Source organism: Thermobia domestica, chromosome 2 (genome assembly GCF_964235325.1).
Source record: "Thermobia domestica chromosome 2, izTheDome1.hap1.1, whole genome shotgun sequence".
Classification (NCBI taxonomy): Eukaryota; Metazoa; Arthropoda; class Insecta; order Zygentoma; family Lepismatidae; genus Thermobia; species Thermobia domestica.
The window spans coordinates 158813750-158833423 of NC_137455.1; the positions used below are offsets into that span (position 1 = coordinate 158813750).

A 19674-nucleotide genomic window follows, 5' to 3' on the forward strand; every position below is an offset into this window, starting at 1 on the left:
ACAGTTAAGCATTCTCAGTCATAAATAATTAGATTCTGATATACGGTGAGCTTGATCTATTCTTGTAACTTGGGAGTGTGACTAACTATTCCGTATCTTTTGAATGCCAGTGATAGGAGCAGTGTATTATTCTCTCATAAAAACGAAATTCCTACCAGTCGGACACGACAATCCACATGACACGGAAAGAGAGACAAACACGTTGAGGTATGCTAATAACGATATCGACATATCGCACAGGCTTCGACATATCGTGGCCAAGTCGGAAGAACATGAGCTTATTAATCAAAAGGTTGATGGTCCGCGCCGCCTCTGGGCTATTTATCTTTACTTTTTTAAAAGTGTTTTTTAGACTTACCTTAATGTAAACAAATTACGCATATAGGCTATTTAAATATTTTGGAGGAGTAATATTGTTGTTCATTGGCGTTTCGCCGCGTCTCTGCCGCTGGTGGTATAATTTTCAAAACAGAAGTGGGGCCACCTCCGCACATCGTCGCTGAGTATCATAATTGAGGTTTGCGTGCATCAAGATAGGGTACTGCACTATTTTATCCTTGACGTTCAGCAATTTCTTAACCAAAGAAATGGATAGGCTAAAGAAGACCCACCTTGGTCTGCAAGACAATCAGATTTTAGATTTTGTGCTTACTGGTTGCACGGACATGAAAAGATAAGGTGTATGCACGGACCGAGCTAATGTGAACAAGATAAGTTGTGATTCTGAATATCCGGGACAAGCACCATCCGAACGCAATTCTTCGTTTAACTCAAACAACACTTGAAATTATGCCATAATGGATCTGATAAGGTGATTAGTGGTACGGAAGTCTTCAGATTTTTTAAAAACTGGTTTGCAATAATTGAATAATCGTGCAAGAAGTGTATTGAAATTTGGAAGTATTAAGTACAATAACTGTAAGGTTTCATCATTCCACATGCACTCCTGGGCTGGGCGAACTTCTATTTTTCAGTAACCCCTCATATTCAAGTTTTTTTGGGGGGAGGGACAGACCAGGTATTTGATTTATATCCTCTAGTTGCGGTCAGGATTTGCACATTAATTTACCCATTACTTTTTTTTAACATAAATTACACATAATTTGTTATTAATTCACGTCATATAGAAAACTTTTTTACGCCGATGTAAAAAGCTACTTTTCTTAAAGAAAAAAAATTAAAAATAGAATACAGAATACAGTATCTTCAAATTTGCTAACATTAACTGAAACGAAATCTAAACTTTCAGAGTACTTCCCGGCCAAAACATCGTTATATGTATGTACACTTAAAATACGAGGGCGGTTTGATAAGTCCGTGCAAAATTCAAAACTACTGCATTTTCAGGGATAACATTATTTTATTTTTCAACGTAGTCTCCTTTGAGGCTGATACACTTCGTCCAACGTTGCTCCAGTTTGTTGATCCCCTCTAAATAATATGATTGGTCCAACTCTGCAAAATAGACACTAGTTGCTGCAACCACCTCCTCGTTTGACGAAAATCTGCGTCCCGCCAACCATTTCTTCAGATCGGGAAACAAGTAGTAGTCCGAGGATGCCAAATCTGGCGAATAAGGGGGATGCGGAAGGAGTTGGAATTTTAATTCCATCAATTTTGCGGCTACAATGACAGATGAGTGCACTGGGGAATTGTCGTGATGGCAAAAAAACTTTTTTGTGGGCCAATCCTGGACGTTTTTCTTCCATCTCAGTTTTTAAACGGTCCAATAACGATGAATAATATTCACCTGTAATAGTTTTTCCCTTTGCTAAATAGTCGATGAAAATTATACCTTGAGAATCCCAAAAGACAGTCGCCATCACTTTCCCGGCTGAAGGAACGGTCTTCGCCTTCTTTGGTGCAGATTCCCCGCTGGCAACCCATTGTTTGGACTGTGCCTTGGTTTCAGGTGTGTAGTGGTGTATCCACGTTTCGTCCACAGTGACGAAACGACACTTAAAGTCCTGTGGATTCCGTTGAAACAGCCGCAAACCGTCCTGGGAACACCTCACACGATTTCGTTTTTGATCCACTGTGAGCAATCGCGGCACCCATCGTGCGGATAGCTTTTTCATGCCCAAGTGTTGATGCAAAATATTATGTACCCTTTCACTAGAGATGCCCACAGTACTAGCAATCTCACGCACCTTCACTCGTCTATCATCCATGACCATATCATGGATTTTCTCAATGATTTTTGGTGTAGTGATCTCGATAGGGCGTCCAGAACGTTCACCATCACTTGTGCTCATATGACCACTCCGAAACTTTTGAAACCACTTATACACTGTTCTAATCGAAGGTGCAGATTCACCATAATGTTTATCTAGCTTCTCCTTCGTCTTCTGAGGCGAAGTACCTTTCATAAAATAATGTTTGATCACCACACGAAATTCTCTTTCATCCATGTTTGTGAAACTCACTCGACTTACCCAATTTAACCGAACCAAACACAGAGCACTAAACAGATCTGGCTGTCACTTGGTGTATGTTCTTCCAAGAGATGTTACTAACTGACAATCACCTCGGTACGCACCAGTGTTGCCCTCTCTCGGACTTTGCACGGACTTATCAAACCGCCCTCGTAGGTTATACGTTAAAACCTAAACCTATAATTTAACTAAAATAGATTCGATGGATAAGATTTGTCTTAATTGGGGTTTATTTTACGAGTACATATTCATACATTTTGAATTTTCGATTCTTTTTCGTTTCTAGTGTCTAAATTAAGCACTTTCTGGTTATTATTATTTTGACCTCAAAAACATTTATACGGCTATGTTGTCATGACGAAGTCTTATGTACGTGATTTCGGCCGCGAAATTTTGACTCAAGTTTTGAATCGTGAGGTTTCGGCCCGAGGTTTTGTCCGTATGTCATAAAATATTATGACATCTTTTTAAACCTAATCACCGCAAATCGTAATACTTATTTGTTACTAGCGTCAATTATCCGCTTCGCTGGATTGAAATAAGAAAAATTAGTAATATGTTCTTAGTCAGTCTCTTTTTACTATTACTGAAGCGCTCATAGACAATGTTTTTTCTCTTAAAAATTAAATATTACCATTATGGGCTGAATTTAGATTTAAACGGCATCGAAAGTGTCACTGTTCATCTCAGCGACCACGAAAACTATGGATTTGATACTAATACTGGTCATTTTTGATCATTTTTAAATCTCTCCCCCCCTCCCCTAAGTTGCACCGTCAAAAGTGAAATGATAAAAACCATTCCCGGCCCGAACCTCATCTATATTGAAAATTTGACCGAGATCGGTCCAATGATTCAAGAGGTATGAAATCACAAACCTAATCATTTTCATTTTTATATAAAGATGTGCATTTTTTCTTTTTTCTCGATCACTTTTCATATACTAACCCTTCTAGATTTTTATTTTGCGTACTTTACGTAATTTACATATTTCATGCATCAAGTAGAAAACCTTTTTTTACCTTAATTATCCAATCCAGGATGCGGCGTTCCTTTAACTCCCAGTAACGTAACATACTGGTTAATGAGCGTTACAGCCATTTGCAAGTGACAGTTAAGATCATCTTCCTACCAAAGTTCATTATTTCTTATAACTGTCTTAATATGGTATTTCAGACCTATCTACAGCTCCTATAATCCTTTCAGTAACTTAGAATCAATAATTTAAGACACAGAAATATAAACCACATTTGCATAATATTATATAATATACAGAAAAAAGTACCACAAGTTTTGGATAATCTTTATTTATAAACAAGAAATAGTTAATCAGTATGAAACAATGCACAAAATGTTAAATATTAAGTATAAAATTCTCATTACATATAACTACGTTTCATCAGTGATGAAATAGGTATATAAACATGCATAACCTTTATCAACGATGAATAAACATTGTTACAGATATATACATTCGTGAAATATATACATTGTTACAGATGAATGACGCAACGTATTTCAATGAAGAGTGACATTCTATAGAAATACAAATTTCTACGAGAGTATAACATTCAATGTGTAACAGATATAACGTACATATTTTAGTTCTAGGGTGGCGTAAACAGCCGCAAATAAGACAAATTCTCTCTGGCCTGAGATACAAAGAAGTAGAATAGTTTTACGAACTTTGAGATGTTAACCAATGGAAGATATTGTTTTTTCACAGCTTTCTAACTTTCAATCACCCACCAGTTTACGATATCGTCAGCTCTTGATTTTGTAGTACACATTTTTTTTTTTTTTTTTACTATAAAAAACAATAAATATTATGGGACAAGAATTGGAAATTAAGACTAAAGGAAACTGTTAAAGACTGATGGAATAAATTTGGAAAGAAAAATCTCAATTGATAACACAAAGCGTTAGGCATCGAAAGTGCATATCTCTGTGACAAACTGTTAATACCTTACAAATGAATTCATTTGGAGTGTTTTCTGTATTAAGTAAATTACATTGAAACTGGTCCAACCTTTTTATTTATTTATTTATTACATATAGATATACGTAGAAGGTTGTGTTGTTAAAACCACCCTCGATTCTGCATCAAATATATACAGTCATGTTAACAAGAAACCAAGAATGGGTGGACAAATCTAAGTATTTTTTACTGCAAATTATAAAAATGTAATTCCCTTTAATAAAAACAACATTCCAAATCATTTCTTTAAAAGATGCTAAAATACATTTGAAACGCTCTCTACTCGCATCCTTTAGGCAGAAGCTTTCAAGGTAAAATACTATGCTTCTAAGCTCGCTTCAACTCTGTGATCAGATTATAGGGCTTCTGAAAGGGAGATGGCAGTTTAAGTCATTTAACATGATTGTACTATTTAAATAAATTTAGGTTATATCGATAGGAGAGCAGGCATATGGAATACAAATCTATTTTCTGTTTACGTACTTTAAGCCTAAAGTTTTTACACTTCTACAGAGAATAGTAGAAGCAAACAACTGAAAAAAAAAAAAAATGTTGTTTTTGGTACTCCATCACGGGACACTTATTTAATAATGCTTATCTAGCTCATTTTGATTTTTTTTTTTTTTTTTTAATAAATACAATACAAAGGATGTGCACACGAAACCATAATGTGTCTTAAATGACCTTCGTACGTGTGTTAACAACAATGGAGCATTATAATGCAGAGCACCAAATACAAATGCTCGTGTGACAAGCTTACCACTGAAATAATGTGCTAAACAATTTATACTTCAATGCGCAAATTTTGCGCTAAGGAAGTTGTAAACGATGATTTTTTTTATAACAATATTTTACTTAACATATGCATATTATATTATGAGAACCTTTGGAATCATATATAGCGATTAGAAGTGATCTACCACTTACATTGATTAGTAGTAAGAAAAAATTTATATTGAGTTCCATAAGAGGGACCACAAAGAACCTCTTAGCTAAAAATGCATATCTTTTTATTTTTACAAAATTTACAAATACACGTTAAATTGATTCATATGGTAGTTCTTCTCAAATGCCCATCATGCTCACACAGCAGTTGCTGCAACGGTCCATCTATAAGACAGAAATATTATTAAGTATATTCAACCTACAACAAAACTAATCTTATATAAACAAACATAACAATAAGAAAATAAATACTTAATATACTAGATTAGCGACTCAGGTACAAAATCTCACTGGCTAAAATTTCGTCCGGAATAAAATTTCACCACCACGATTTCTTCAATAGAGTCATTTGTCCCATTTAGCATTAAAATATAAGAGGCGATAAATTTCACCGTATGCCATCACCCTATGCTAATAAATGGAATACCACAGACGAGGCCGAGGGAGGTGAAATTTTGCTGTTCTAACGTTATCATTATGTGATTTGTTAAAGAACTCTCAAACTATTAACCCTTTTTTATGCATTTTCACGAATTTTTAATAAACTCTTTGCATATATTGTTTGTCAAACACGCTTGTTCGACTTAATCACTCAATATCTTAAATTATTTTCGTCTTCACTCACTTGTATTTATCCTCAACCTCAAGAGTGTGGCTCTAACAGTTCGAATATCACTCTCACTCTTAAATACTGTGTGAAGTGAGAGGGAAGTAAGGATGAGATCGCGAGAACGATGTACGAGAGAGGTTTTTGAATATGTATATATAATGATATATTGAACGTTCTGTACTGAATAAATTGTTATGACGGAGTTTTGATCAGCGAAGTTCCGGCCACAAAAGATTGTGTCCGTATACCGAGATTAACTTTCTTTCAAAATAATATTTTTATTTTAAAAGGGGGCTCTATGATTGCAAAATACTGTCCACCAGAGTGAACTATATTGTCATGTTTTGTGGGAAATTAGTACTTTTGGAAATACTGACAATCGACACAAACTGCTGGTATTGGGAAATGTGTCTACACTCAGTTCGTTGTGGCCGGTATGGAATACGCGTAACTCAACTACATTTTCGCCGATTTCTGAGTTTTAGCATGAAATAATTTAAGTCACTCTGGTTACAAACAACTCATCTCAGCATAACTGAATTTATACACTGACCATGACGCATACGAGGAATTAATAGAAATACTGAAAATTTAATAGAATATCAGCAATTACATATCTACGACAATGATTAATCATGACCTGTCAATTTCTTTCTTTCTTTATATCCTATTTTTTGACTTTTCTCAGAATTTCCTGAGAATTTTGATTACGGTTTTATTGTAGATGATTTCAGTATGAGAATGTTACATGTAGACACTACACTCCATTTCACTTTTAGAAAGGAAAGAACAGAAATGACATTCAACGTGGCATCGTGCAACAACGGTTCCAGATACAAGAAAGAAAAAAAAAAAGATTCAATAATAGTACTGCAAATGCAACTGATCCGTTTCGAACAAGGCATTGCATTATTTTAAGGATTGCTTTTCTTCTTCCTACAATTTTCCTCATAGATCACATGTCAATTGATAGCAACTGTAATCCTGCCAAACGTCAGTGGCAACAACTGATTTGCGTTAAAGCTGCCGAACTCACTTTATCGCAAGAAAGTTTCGAGAGAAAGAATGAGTTTGCCATTGTGTTTTAGCAGTCATTCTTGCTTGCATCGTTTATCTAATGCAAAAAACAACTACATTATTATCATTTTTCAAAAACACTTATATTCGAGTGAGGGTAAATCTGACAATCGTACTTGCGTTACGCTTCGTCTCTTGTCGGCTGCAGTTAGGATTACAAGTACTTATATGAATATACTGTACTACACAGATCATAAAGTTATATACGTAAACACACTTTTATAAATAACTATACAAACTTATGCTATTCGTCTTTTATTTGTTTTGCGAATACATAAAACAGTCATATTTTGAAGAAATGTTGTATTATATGCTTAAACACAACTGTAACTTTTCATCTTTTCTGACAGAAACACCCACTATTTGCTACTCGCTACACCGCTATGACGTATTTTCCAAAATTGAAACAGAGTTTAAGTGCTATTTATTTTGATTTTCATGTGTTCGCATTGTGATTACTTTGTTCTAATTGCTTTTAGTTCAGCATCACATTTCTTCACATAACGTCAAATAAAATTATTTGAGTACATTCGTTTTTCTCTCTTACAAGCAGGTTTAATCTTGATTCCAGTCACTGTATTAATTTACTGCTAAAAATGCGAGATTATAATTAAAAGGCGTGACAACATACTTACCTCCATATATTCGTTTCAAATGCATAATTCAATGTCAATAATCCATTACTAAAGTTTAATATAACCTGGTTACTTCTAAGCAGATCTCTGCTATATAAGTATTTCCTTGGTAGTACGCTACATCTGAAATACAATCAGATGGAGTTAGTATGAAAATCAAGAAACAAAAGCCTTATTATAAAGTATGTTTAGACAAAATTATAGTGAGAGCTCCTCCGTGGTTAAGCGGTTAGCGTACGCGCCTTTGGCGTGGAAGACCCTGGTTCGATTCTCGGCGGGAGCTCATGTGGTTCGGATTCCACGTTAATCAGTAGGTCCACGTCTCATATAGCCTCGCTGTTGAAAAGGGACGTTAAACTCAAAGTCAAAATTATGGTAAGATGAAGGTGATTTCCATTTTCTTAGTGCATTTGAATGTATACTTTTCAATGATCAATGAAAAAAAAATTAATTACTACAAAAATTTATAAGGATTTAATTACAATAGCGGAAATGTCTTTTTTCGAGCTGAAGGAACAGATTTAAGGGAAATTTTGAAAGGTACATTTCAGATCCTCTCTCTATCGCATTTAATAAAGGTAACATATATATATTATGTTTAACATATATATTTAACACATATATAACAGTCCCGTATTGATCAGCAGTTCTATGTAATTTCTTATTGTTATTAAACAGGTAGATCTAGTTTCTTCATTATTTGCTCTTAACGTCTTTTTACTTATAACTTAAGCCCAGAACAGTCGAAGCAAATAAATCCATAAACTAGAATGTTATACTTAATCAATGCAGGGGTGTATATCTACTTTTGAGCCACCCTATATTATATATATAAACTAAGAACACTATGTTTCGAAATTAATTTTAGAGATACAACATCAAAAATATTAAAGTATTAAAGATATTGCCCCTCCCCTCGTTTCCGCCTGAAGGATGAATTTTCAAAAAGGCTACAGCATGTCACTACTTGTTTTTAATAAGGATTTTACATATCAAGTTCCATCTTCCTGCATGAAAAGCTCATGAGATACTCTATTAGGGCAATATTATGTTCAAAAATTCACTGCAAGGTCCAGCCGTTATCCCGTCATGCCATCATATCATATTTTTCATAACTTTCAATTTCATTATAGAGATGAACTCAGATACTGGGGAAATATGGCAACAAAAAATAGTTAACATTTTAACATCTTACTTACTTTCTCTTCTACACGTCAAATTCTTCATGGTAACAGTCCTGCAGTTCCATGATCTGATTTAGACAGTCTTGAAAATCATCTTGTTCCAAACCACCATCACTAAACCTATGGAATTTTTTTATAGGCAGCCTACTAACTTCCGTATGTAGGTTTTCCAACATCACACCTATACTCTGACAACTATGAAGACCCGATACAATAGGAACTGAAGTAACACCTGAAAACCACAATATATAATGAACAACTATTATTCAATTAAAAGTACATACGTGTGGATATGGAAGACAATGTATATACACAGCTTTGATTTTGAACATGTGAACAGTTATATTCTATAAAAAAATATTTATATGTGGTCAAATTGAAGATAAATAGAACGCATAAGGAACCTCTGCGTAGAAGCGAAATCCAAGAACACAAAATCGAACGTAATTATGCAAAACGGAATTATTTGATTAGTAAATTCATTTCTGTCTTCTTAAAAATAAATCTCAGGAAAAATAATTACAAACAAAATTAACCATGAATGGACTATCACAGAAAATAAATAAAGATATAACTATACAACAAAGAATTGTAATATATATTTCAAGTCAGGTTTAATCTATTCTTAATGGATCGTGAAGAACAATTCATACAACTTTACATTCGTATGTATCAAGCAGATGTACACAATTTTTATTATCTGAGCACTGCATTCATTAGTATGTACTCTCAAGGTAAACTACTCATAACAATGTCCTTGAATCAAAGGTCAAGTTCACATCCAGTCCTATTGTCTAGTACTTTCTCTTCCATTAACTGAAGAGTTACAATTACCACCTTGTATAGTAGATAGGGGAGAGGGGAGGATACTGATACAATTTTTAAAGAAAATTATGGATCCTAGGTTGTTGTTTTTTTTAAAATTAGATTTATTAATATAATTTCATCGTCCTCTTACATTATAGTTTATGGACTACATTAAGAATATATTATTATTAATCCAGAAGTTGACCACTGTAAGTTATTAAACATTTCTGAAAGTCTACATTATGTACCAACGTTGCTCTAAAGGGGATAGTTTGGTACAGGTTTGGAGCAAGCTGGTATTGCAGAACGTAATTTTCATTTGGCTGTAGTTTCTTGATAATAGATTACAGCAGCTAATTAGATTATAACAACATTCTTATAGTAACATTATGCAAAGTTGAAGACTCATAACTATTCAGGAAACTCAGTTCGGTCTGTCACTGAAAATTTATAGTTTCTTCTTCTACCGTTTGCCTAAACAGAATAGAGAAACGAAGAAACGAAAACAAATTCAAAATCATACACATCTAATGGAATCTCAAAATCCTTCCTATTCCAACTACCAATTTGAAAAGGCATGCTTGATTTTGTTCAAGCACTACCTCCTGTCCCTGGAGAAGATAGAAATTTGGCTATTGTATTATCTGCCTATGTATACATTATTTTTATCTTCAATTTTCGAAAATAAGAATTTCCGCGAACGACGAAGGGACACAACTTCATAATAGAAATGCTTCATGAAATGAAATATTTCAGTTTAATACCCTATGATTATGCCCTTTAGGCTAAAGGAGACGATGATTAAAGCAAGCCAATGATGAGGAAGAATTGATGGAATAAGAAAGTGGGGGGAAACGGAAGTACCCCGAGAAAACTCACGGACACGATGTTGTCCACCACAATCTTACTTGGCGGAAATCAAACCAGGAACCCCACGACCAAAGGTAAGTATTCTACCAGTGAGTCACGCGCTCCTCTAGAAATGTTTCACGTTCTCAGTTTTACCAATATGATGAATGATGATATTTTTGGTAACGAAATGTACTGAAATGAAGTCATTGATTAAAAATTGACATACGAAAAAAATCAATTTAGGAGATAAAGAATAGGAATAATAATATTTTCATACAGAAATCATTATAAACAAAAAAGATTCTTTTGCTTTAGTAAGTCCCAAACGTAAGGTTCTTTGGGTTTATTTATCTTCTTTTGCATAATTTGAGACCAACATTGTCTTAGCTAAAGGAGTCTCATTTTAAAGGAGCATCTACATAGATATGTGATTTTCCGGCACCCCTTCTTGGCTGTCATCTCCTTGGACTAGGTTTAAGGTACGCGATAACAACTTCAGGTGATATTGGTATAAAGGTAATGTTCACAGATGCGCCTGATGATCCAGGAGATGTCAGAAGCTTTTCTGCCAGATACTCCACTGTGGTAGGAAATGAACAAGCATACGAATTTGGAGAAAACTTTCATCACTACACATGTTTGTAAGAATTGTTGTATCAGTTCTTCGCAAGGATTAATAGACAGAAGAATCAAGTTAAATAAAATTGTGTAACGATATCCTACATCTACGCAAGACATGCATTTCTCTATTTATTTTATTCATTATTGTAGGCTTGCCAGGAAACTATAGAACTTACAAAGGTCAAGAGCATCCATCAAAACACTAGTCAACAAGATTTTGCAACAGAAATTAGAAAACCTGATTCTAATAGAACTTTTCACGTAGAGTTCAAATATGTAATCAGTTTTTCTCCATCACTCACTAGTTTCCCGTGACACCCACACGACCTTGAAAAATTAGTTATTTTTAGAAATTTGTTATTTACGTGCAGACAATCACATGTAACTTCCACGGTAATTACAATATAAGCACGGTTTATACCTTAATGGATTCATAGTGAAAAACACTTTACAATGATGTATACACCATATAAGAGAAATTCTAGAGGGATTTTCTGGGAAATTCCCTCCAAAATGTAGTTGATAAGAATTTTTTTGTCTCGTATCATTCATATGCCTTTGGCAAAACATAAGATTTATGTCCACTCAATAAATCATGTTAATTTCATGTGAATCGAGTTATTCTATCTAGAGATGTAAGTAGGTGTGTCTATTTATAGGTTTAAATGCAAGGCGTTCAGCAAAGACAGAAACCTAACATTGACGTTATGTTGTCAGCACATACACTGACACGCAGGTAAAAGCACAAATACACGTAAGCATACACAATGCACGCATGCTTTCTGTGGAAAATTAGTTGATTTTTACGATTTTGACCTATTAACAATGAATAAACAGAACTGGAAAAAACAGCAAAAATAAATAAATAAATAATTCACTGAATTCCATTATCACTTTCAAAACAAGACAGTTAGCACTGCGTGGTGATGCACTGAGTTAGATTGCGTTCCGTGCTACTTTGTGATTTATGAAGTGTAGGCTCGTGTGTGTGTGTGTGTGTGTGTGAGGGTGCGTGCGTGATACTGTACAAGATACAAGATGCCGAAGAAGTGTGTAAATCACCCGGACAATTTTTGCTATGTATGTGGAGAGCTGACATTTAAATCGCAACATCTATATTTCACTCCACTTGTGACTTATATTTTGATTGCAGTGTAGGAGACCAAGAATTGGGCTCCTCACTACATTTGTTGTACTTGCGTGAAACGTCTGACTGGGTGGGCAAATGGTGAAAAGAACATGAACTTCGGCGTACCCATGATCTGAAAAGAACTAAAGATCATTCTTCATACTGCTACTTTTGTATGAGACAGATAAAAGGAATAACCAGTAAATGTAAGCACACAGTGAGTACCCTAATTTGCAATCAGCAATTAGGCCAGTTCCATACAATGCAGAATAACCAGTACACAACCTCCAGCTTATCTTACTGTAGATGATAATTACGTACTTGAGACAACTACTGAAGTAGAACATGAAGAGGAAGATGATCCTACATATGTAGGAAGCGCATCTACATTCGAGCCCTATCTGATAACTCAGGGTGAACTCAATGACCTCGTTCGGGATTTTAAAATTCTTCAAAATACAGGAAGAATTTCTTGCTTCTAGACTGGAATCTGCTCCATCGTGACACTAAAGTGTGTTTTTTTTCGAAACCGTCATGCAGTTTCAGAGCTACTATTCTAAAAAAAATAATTTAGTTTATTGCAACAATGTTTGTGCTGTCATGGATACACTCGGACATGAACATGTAAGTACATAGTTGAGATTGCTTATTGACTCTTCAAAAACTAATTTGAAGACAGTTCTTTTGCACAATGGCAATGAATTTTCTTCAGTGTCTTTGGCTTATGCAACTAACATGAAGGAAACATATGAAAACATCAAAATATTGTTAGAAAGAATTCAGTATGACAATTACAAGTGGACCGTTTGCTGTGATTTAAAAGTCATTTCTTTGTCAATGGGTTTGCAGCTTGGTTATATGAAATAATATTGTTTCCTGTGCGAATGGGACAGCAGGAACAAAGTGGAACGTTACATCAAGACGGAATGGCCAAAGCATGTATTAACTCCTGGACAGAAGAATGTTGTTGAGGTAGAACTATCTTATTAGGGCACACTGGTGAGCCGTAGTAAATTAATTCTACCTCCTCTTCATATAAAGTTGGGGCTTTTCAAAAATTTTGTTAAGAAAATGAACAAAAGTAATGCAGGATTTTGTTTCCTGAAGGGAAATTTTCCTTGGGTTAGTGACGTTAAAATCAAGGTAGGAATTTTTTTAGGACCCCAAATAAGATGTTTGATTCATGACAAAGAATTTGAGGATCTCTTAACTCCGGCTTAAAAAGCAGCTTGGTGTTCATTCAAAAGTTTAACAGATTTTTTTTTTTTTTTTTTTTTTTTTAAAAAAAAGGGAACCATAAAACCTCAAACTATTGTGAAATTTTGAGTGTTTTCCCCCAATCATTTAAACTGGGTTGCAATATGACCTTTAAAGTCCATTTCCTAGACCCCCACCTGGATTTCTCTCCTGAAAATCTCGGTGCTGTTAGTAATGGAAGTGGGGAACGTTTTCATCAGGACATTTCCGCTATGAAAAAGAGGTACCAGGGACAGTGGAGTTCACAAATGCTAGCAGAATGCTCAAGATGCTCTTCCTAGACTCTTGGACGCTCAAGAGAGATGTTCCAGAAGCCAAACACAGAATAAAGTCGACAACATTTCAGTTATGGTAAGTGTTCACTTTTGTAAAGTACATATATGGCAAGTTTAGTTTAGTTTAGTTCAGCAATAGAAACAACTATTTATATCTTTAGACTAGTGTTGTAAAATTTCCGGAAATTTTTAACCTGTTGGTAGAAAACAGTTTTTTCCCGGGTTCTTTCCGGAAAAATTGGGAAATAACAAAAATTTTTGTATTAGATTAATTTTACTGGTAATGGAACCCTTTTTCTTTTTTTTCGAACGCGTGAAAAATGTAAGTTCAGAAATTTCAATATTGCGAATATTTAAAAAAGAAGCATTCGAAAATAAAACTGTTGTAATTATTCTTGAAAATTAATATTCTGCTCTCATTTCCTTTATATGCTTTTTAGTCGTTTATTCGTGGCTGTGCATTAATTATAGAACTTCAACGGTTACATACAAGTATACCTTCATGAAGCGTTCCTGTTGCAACAAATAGGGCTCTTAAATGAAATTGCTCTTCGATCTGGTAAAATTTTGTTAATTTTAACCAAATTACTTCTTAAAAGAGAGAGCAGTAGGAAAATTTTACTAAATTCATGCACTAAAACATACAGGGTGAGCATAGTCTTGCCCTTAATACAAAAATTTATTACAGAAGAACCGTTTGACATAATAATGTAAATACCGGTTTTTAAGACTACTTACGCTACACCACTTCAACGTGTGGCCTCTTGGTAGCTCGGAGAATGTCTAAGCGGTATTCCAGTTCCCGCCAGGTGTTTTGTAACATGTCTTCTGTCACAGTACCCACAACTGCTTGTATCCTAGCCTTCAGTTCCTCGACGTCAGCAACAGGTGTGGCATAGACTCTGTCCTTAATATAGCCCCATAAAAAAAAAAAGTTGAAACGCTTGCCGAACACGATGAACAGTTGCCTCACTCACACTAGGCCTGCCACTTCTCGGAAGATCTTCAACGCTGCCTGTTGCTTTAAATCTTACATACCATCGCTTTATTGATTTCACATCCGGAGGGCTGCGGCCATATGAAGTCACAAACTTACGCTCAACACTGATGGGCGATATACTTTCATGATACCACAGGACGCATTGCGCTTTCTCCTGCTTCGATGCCATTTCGCCAACTAACCAGTGCGCGCCAAGTAACGTACTGCGTCACTCCTGGGTAGCACTAGTGCCATCTATTGGTCTTTAAAAAAAACTTGTAATACTAACCTATGTAACGGACCAGAATTTACATCATTCTGTCCAACGGTTATTCCGTAATAAATTTTTATAATCAGGGCAGGACTTTATGCTCACGGTGTATAATTACTATTATGTAATATTCTAATATAGAGGTTTATATAAACTTTATGTACAAAATTTTGCGTGTAAACAAATACCTATTTTCTAGCGCGACAAATTATATAAAAATGAAAGCGACTATATCTGTAACTTCAACTCTTGAACCACCTGACCGATCTCGATAAAATTTTCCACATAGATAAGGTTTGGCCCTGGGATGATTTTTATCATTTCATTTTGAAGGTGTAACTTGGAGGAAGGAAGAGGGAATATATCATATTGACAATGACCGATATTAGTGTCGAATCCGTAAGTTTTGGGGTTGTTGAGATAAACAGTGACACTTCTGATGCCGCCTAAATCCAAATTTATTTATATATAATGATCGAAAATGACCAATATTACTGTCGAATGCATAGTTTTCGGGTCGCTGAGATGAACAGTGAATTTTTAATGCCGTTTAAATCCAAATTCAAGACCGAAACTTGGAGGTGGGGAAGAAGGTGTGTATATATATATATATGATCAAAATGACCAATATTATGTCAAATCCATAGTTTTTGGGGTCGCTTGGATGAACACTATCACTTCCGATGCCATTTAAATTCAAATTAGTACTCTTAAAGGGGGAGGGTGACGTGTAAAAGTAATTGAAAATGACCGATACTAGAGTAGATTTCTTAGTTTTTGGGGTCCCAATTCATTGGTGACAATTTTGGTGCCCTTTGTGTTCAAAATGACACGTATTCTCCCTGTGCTAAGAACATGTATTCTGCTAGTCTTTAATAATAACGAACGGAAGTTTCACATGTTAAATTCTTTAATATATTTCTCGCTGCTCAAATTTATGCACTTATGCGGTGTATGTGTGTATGCGTAAATAAGATCATGTCTCTAAAAGTATAAAAATAATAAACATGGATTTTTACCAGAAATCAGAAAACTAAAAAGTAAAATTAAAACTTGTTGCTTTAAGTAATTTTCCTGTTAGCGAAATACATTGCATATATGCTGCAGACACGTTATAGCGAATAAGATTAGCATCAGGAGAAGAAATACTTTTTAAATTATGTTTTCCGGTTTTGGCGAATATTTCCGAACAAAAGATTTTTTTCTAATGGGTTCGAAACTTCCGAAAATTTTACACAGCACAAGGAAGATATGTATCTCCATAAAATATACATTTGATTTTGACATGTTAACTTAAATGATTCTGGCGCCGTTATTTTAACACTTCCGTGCCATAAAGCGGGAACTTCGTAAGATTGCTTAAGGTAATTTAAATGCGTCTATATTAATTAATCCAACTAGGATTATACTGTATTTTTGTTTCTTTTATGGTCATAATTCCATTCTATCACGGTGCTAGCTTTGAAGTGTTTGGATGAGTGGTGCATATATATTTGTTGCCACAAATTTTTCCTATTCTAATACAAGAAACATGAGCACTCAATGATCTTAACTGTAAACCAGTAAATATAAACTATTTTTCATTTTAAAAGTATAATGTAGTAAAATATTCGAAAATTTCAATTTTTCCCAAATTTTCCCTTTTTTCCAAGCTCGGGAAAAAACGATAAAAAACTGTTTTTTAACCCAAAATTTCCGATGTTTTTTCCAGGCCTTCACAACATTACTCTAGACAGAATAACGCGATTCACATGAAATTAACATGATCTATTGAGTAGACACAAATCTATTTTGATGCAATTGCCGTTTCTGTATCACTATATGAATAGTGACATGAGAGAAACGAAATTCTTATAACCTTTGACGGGTATTTCCCACAAAATCCTTTTAGAATTTCCGTTATATAAAATGGTGACACGGTGTATACATCATTGTAAAGTGTGTTTTATGCAAATCCAATGAGATATAAACCGTGCTTATGTTGTAATTACCGTGGAAGTTACGCAATTTCTAAAAATAACCCATTTGCAAGGTCACGTCGGATACATGGAAAATGGTCACGTGGGAAAATGGTGAGTGATGGGAGAAAAACTGATTATACACTTGAATTCTACGTGAAAATTTCTATTAGAATCAGGTATTTTCTCCCGTGTGCGAGATTTTTTTTTTTTTTTTTTTTTTGTCGATTAGTCAATTATTCAGTTCCTTTATCTCAATGTTCTGACTACGGAAATAGGATTCCCGCACAAAGATACGTAGGTATATTACTTCCTATACTTGGATCTTATTACATTGAACAAATCTGTGTAGAGTAATGAAACAAAAGCACGTATTCTATGATAAAACCATCGATAGGGTAGACTGGTAGAGAGCACCTGAAGGACATTGGTAACTCAAAATTTTACCTTGTACCCTCAACTACCACACCTGTTTAGGATATCATTCTATACGATATTTCAATCCTTTCTGGAACCACAGTGAAGTGCAGGTATGACGCAAACCGGAATCTACTTATAACAGTCACACACACACATAAATAGAAGTTCCATATGCACCGGACTCCAGGGTATGGATTCGATGTATCTTGTTACACAGAATCCAAATTTCGAAACCCCAGGAAGATGGATCGTGTCAATTTTTTATGGGCGAAAACCTTGAGTGATTTGGATAGGGAGAATAGACGTGATACTGCTATACAGAAAAAAACAAAAGTTCTGTGCACCGACCCCAGGGTACGGATTCGATGTATTTTGTTACATGGAATCCAAATTTCGAAACCCCAGGAAGATGGATCGTGTCAATTTTTTATGGGCGAAAACCTTGAGTGATTTGGATAGGGAGAATACACGTGATACTGCTATACAGAAAAAAACATAAGTTCTGTGCACCGACCCCAGGGTACGGATTCGATGTATTTTGTTACACGGAGTCCAAATTTCGAAACCCCAGGAAGATGGATCGTGTCAATTTTTTATGGGTGAAAACCTTGAGTGATTTGGATAGGGAGAATACACGTGATACTGCTATACAGAAAAAAACAAAAGTTCTGTGCACCGACCCCAGGGTACGGATTCGATGTATTTTGTTACACGGAATCCAAATTTCGAAACCCCAGGAAGATGGATCGTGTCAATTTTTTATGGGTGAAAACCTTGAGTGATTTGGATAGGGAGAATACACGTGATACTGCTATACAGAAAAAGACAAAAGTTCTGTGCACCGACCCCAGGTATGGATTCAATGTATTTTGTTACACGGAATCCAAATTTCGAAACCCCAGGAAGATGGATCGTGTCAATTTTTTATGGGTGAAAACCTTGAGTGATTTGGATAGGGAGAATACACGTGATACTGCTATACAGAAAAAAACAAAAGTTCTGTGCACCGACCCCAGGTATGGATTCAATGTATTTTGTTACACGGAATCCAAATTTCGAAACCCCAGGAAGATGGATCGTGTCAATTTTTTATGAGCGAAAAACTTTAGCGATTTTCGGTAGGGAGAATACAAGTGAGACAGACATATATATATATATATATATATATATATATATATATATATATATATATATATATATATATATATAAAGTTCTGTGCAGTGGAACCCAAGGTATTTTGTTATACAGAACCCAAATTTCGAAACCCCAAAACGACCGACTGATCTAAATAACTAGATGTTTATGCAGATATTTCGTCCTGCATGAAATATGTAACGTGAAACTGAAAGCTAGCTGTTTCCTTTTAAAACAGTGCTTGTTATATAAACTTTAGAGATATTAATTTGTGGTGCTTCTGACTTTTCAATTATTATGATGACTTACAGACGCTGTCATGGCGTAGATACGAATTGTTACCAAAATATACATATATTTGAGTTTGAATAACTGGAATTTTGTTTTGGTTTGAAATTTTAGTTAAAATACAGTGCAATACATTTGGCGCTAAATTTGTTACAGGGGATCAACCCCTGGGTTTGTTGATTCAGAACTCCATTGGCACATTATGAAATAGCTTCCCAAAGTGTAAATTTAAAATTAGAATTAAACTTACGTATATTATTTGAATATACTCTTTATACTAATAGTTTCTGGATTATTTCTAGTAGAATTCGTGTACTAATACATCAGAATAACGATAATTAATAACGTTTTTAGAAAGCATTTTCCAAACAAAAAATAGAACTTCGATTTTTTTTTTAAATTTATTTACTTCAAAATCCTTGCGATTCAGACCAAACTTCCAAGTTGACCGTATACTTGCATATACTATATACCGGTGCAGGTTAATTATAGTATATATGTAACATTGGTTTACAGAACAATAAACAAAATAACGAACAATTACGATGTTTGTAATGCCAATTATAGCAAAGCATTACAAACTTACTTCTTCTTGGTGCTTACTTAAGTGTAATGAATTACAAACTATTTTAATTATGGAGCGACATGATAGTTCCTGTAAAATATTGGTTGGTGCTAAGATTGTGTTGATAATATCAGCACTGTAAAAAAAAAAAAAACAAAGTTATGATTTACAAAACTGATGATCGGGGGCGAGGGTGGAGGATTAGTTATGCAGGTTCTATTGGTATTCTGGAAGTTCTTTGTGATATCATTAC

The 19674-nt window shown here is 34.7% G+C and overlaps 2 protein-coding genes across 3 annotated transcripts in view; both read right to left on the reverse strand.

Moving 5' to 3' along the window:
* Nucleotides 1–1469: 1469 nt before the first annotated feature.
* LOC145679224 (histone-lysine N-methyltransferase SETMAR-like) lies at nt 1470–2411 on the reverse strand. Its single transcript, XM_081749812.1, has one exon. It carries the CDS (start codon nt 2409–2411, stop codon nt 1470–1472), a length of 942 nt encoding a protein of 313 aa, XP_081605938.1.
* Nucleotides 2412–3726: 1315 nt separating this feature from the next.
* mst (misato mitochondrial distribution and morphology regulator) overlaps nt 3727–19674 on the reverse strand; it is a 79310-nt gene continuing 63362 nt past the window's right edge. The window contains exons 8-10 of one of the 2 annotated variants that reach the window (XR_014129423.1): nt 8880–9096; nt 7681–7803; nt 3727–5523 (exon numbers count right to left, since the gene is read on the reverse strand). Coding sequence is in view for 1 of the 2 variants with exons in the window: in XM_081747523.1 (XP_081603649.1) it covers nt 8888–9096 (209 nt within the window). In the remaining variant the exon portion in view is untranslated. The remainder of the gene's footprint in view (nt 5524–7680; nt 7804–8879; nt 9097–19674) is intronic. The other variant, XM_081747523.1, reaches the window with a different exon arrangement.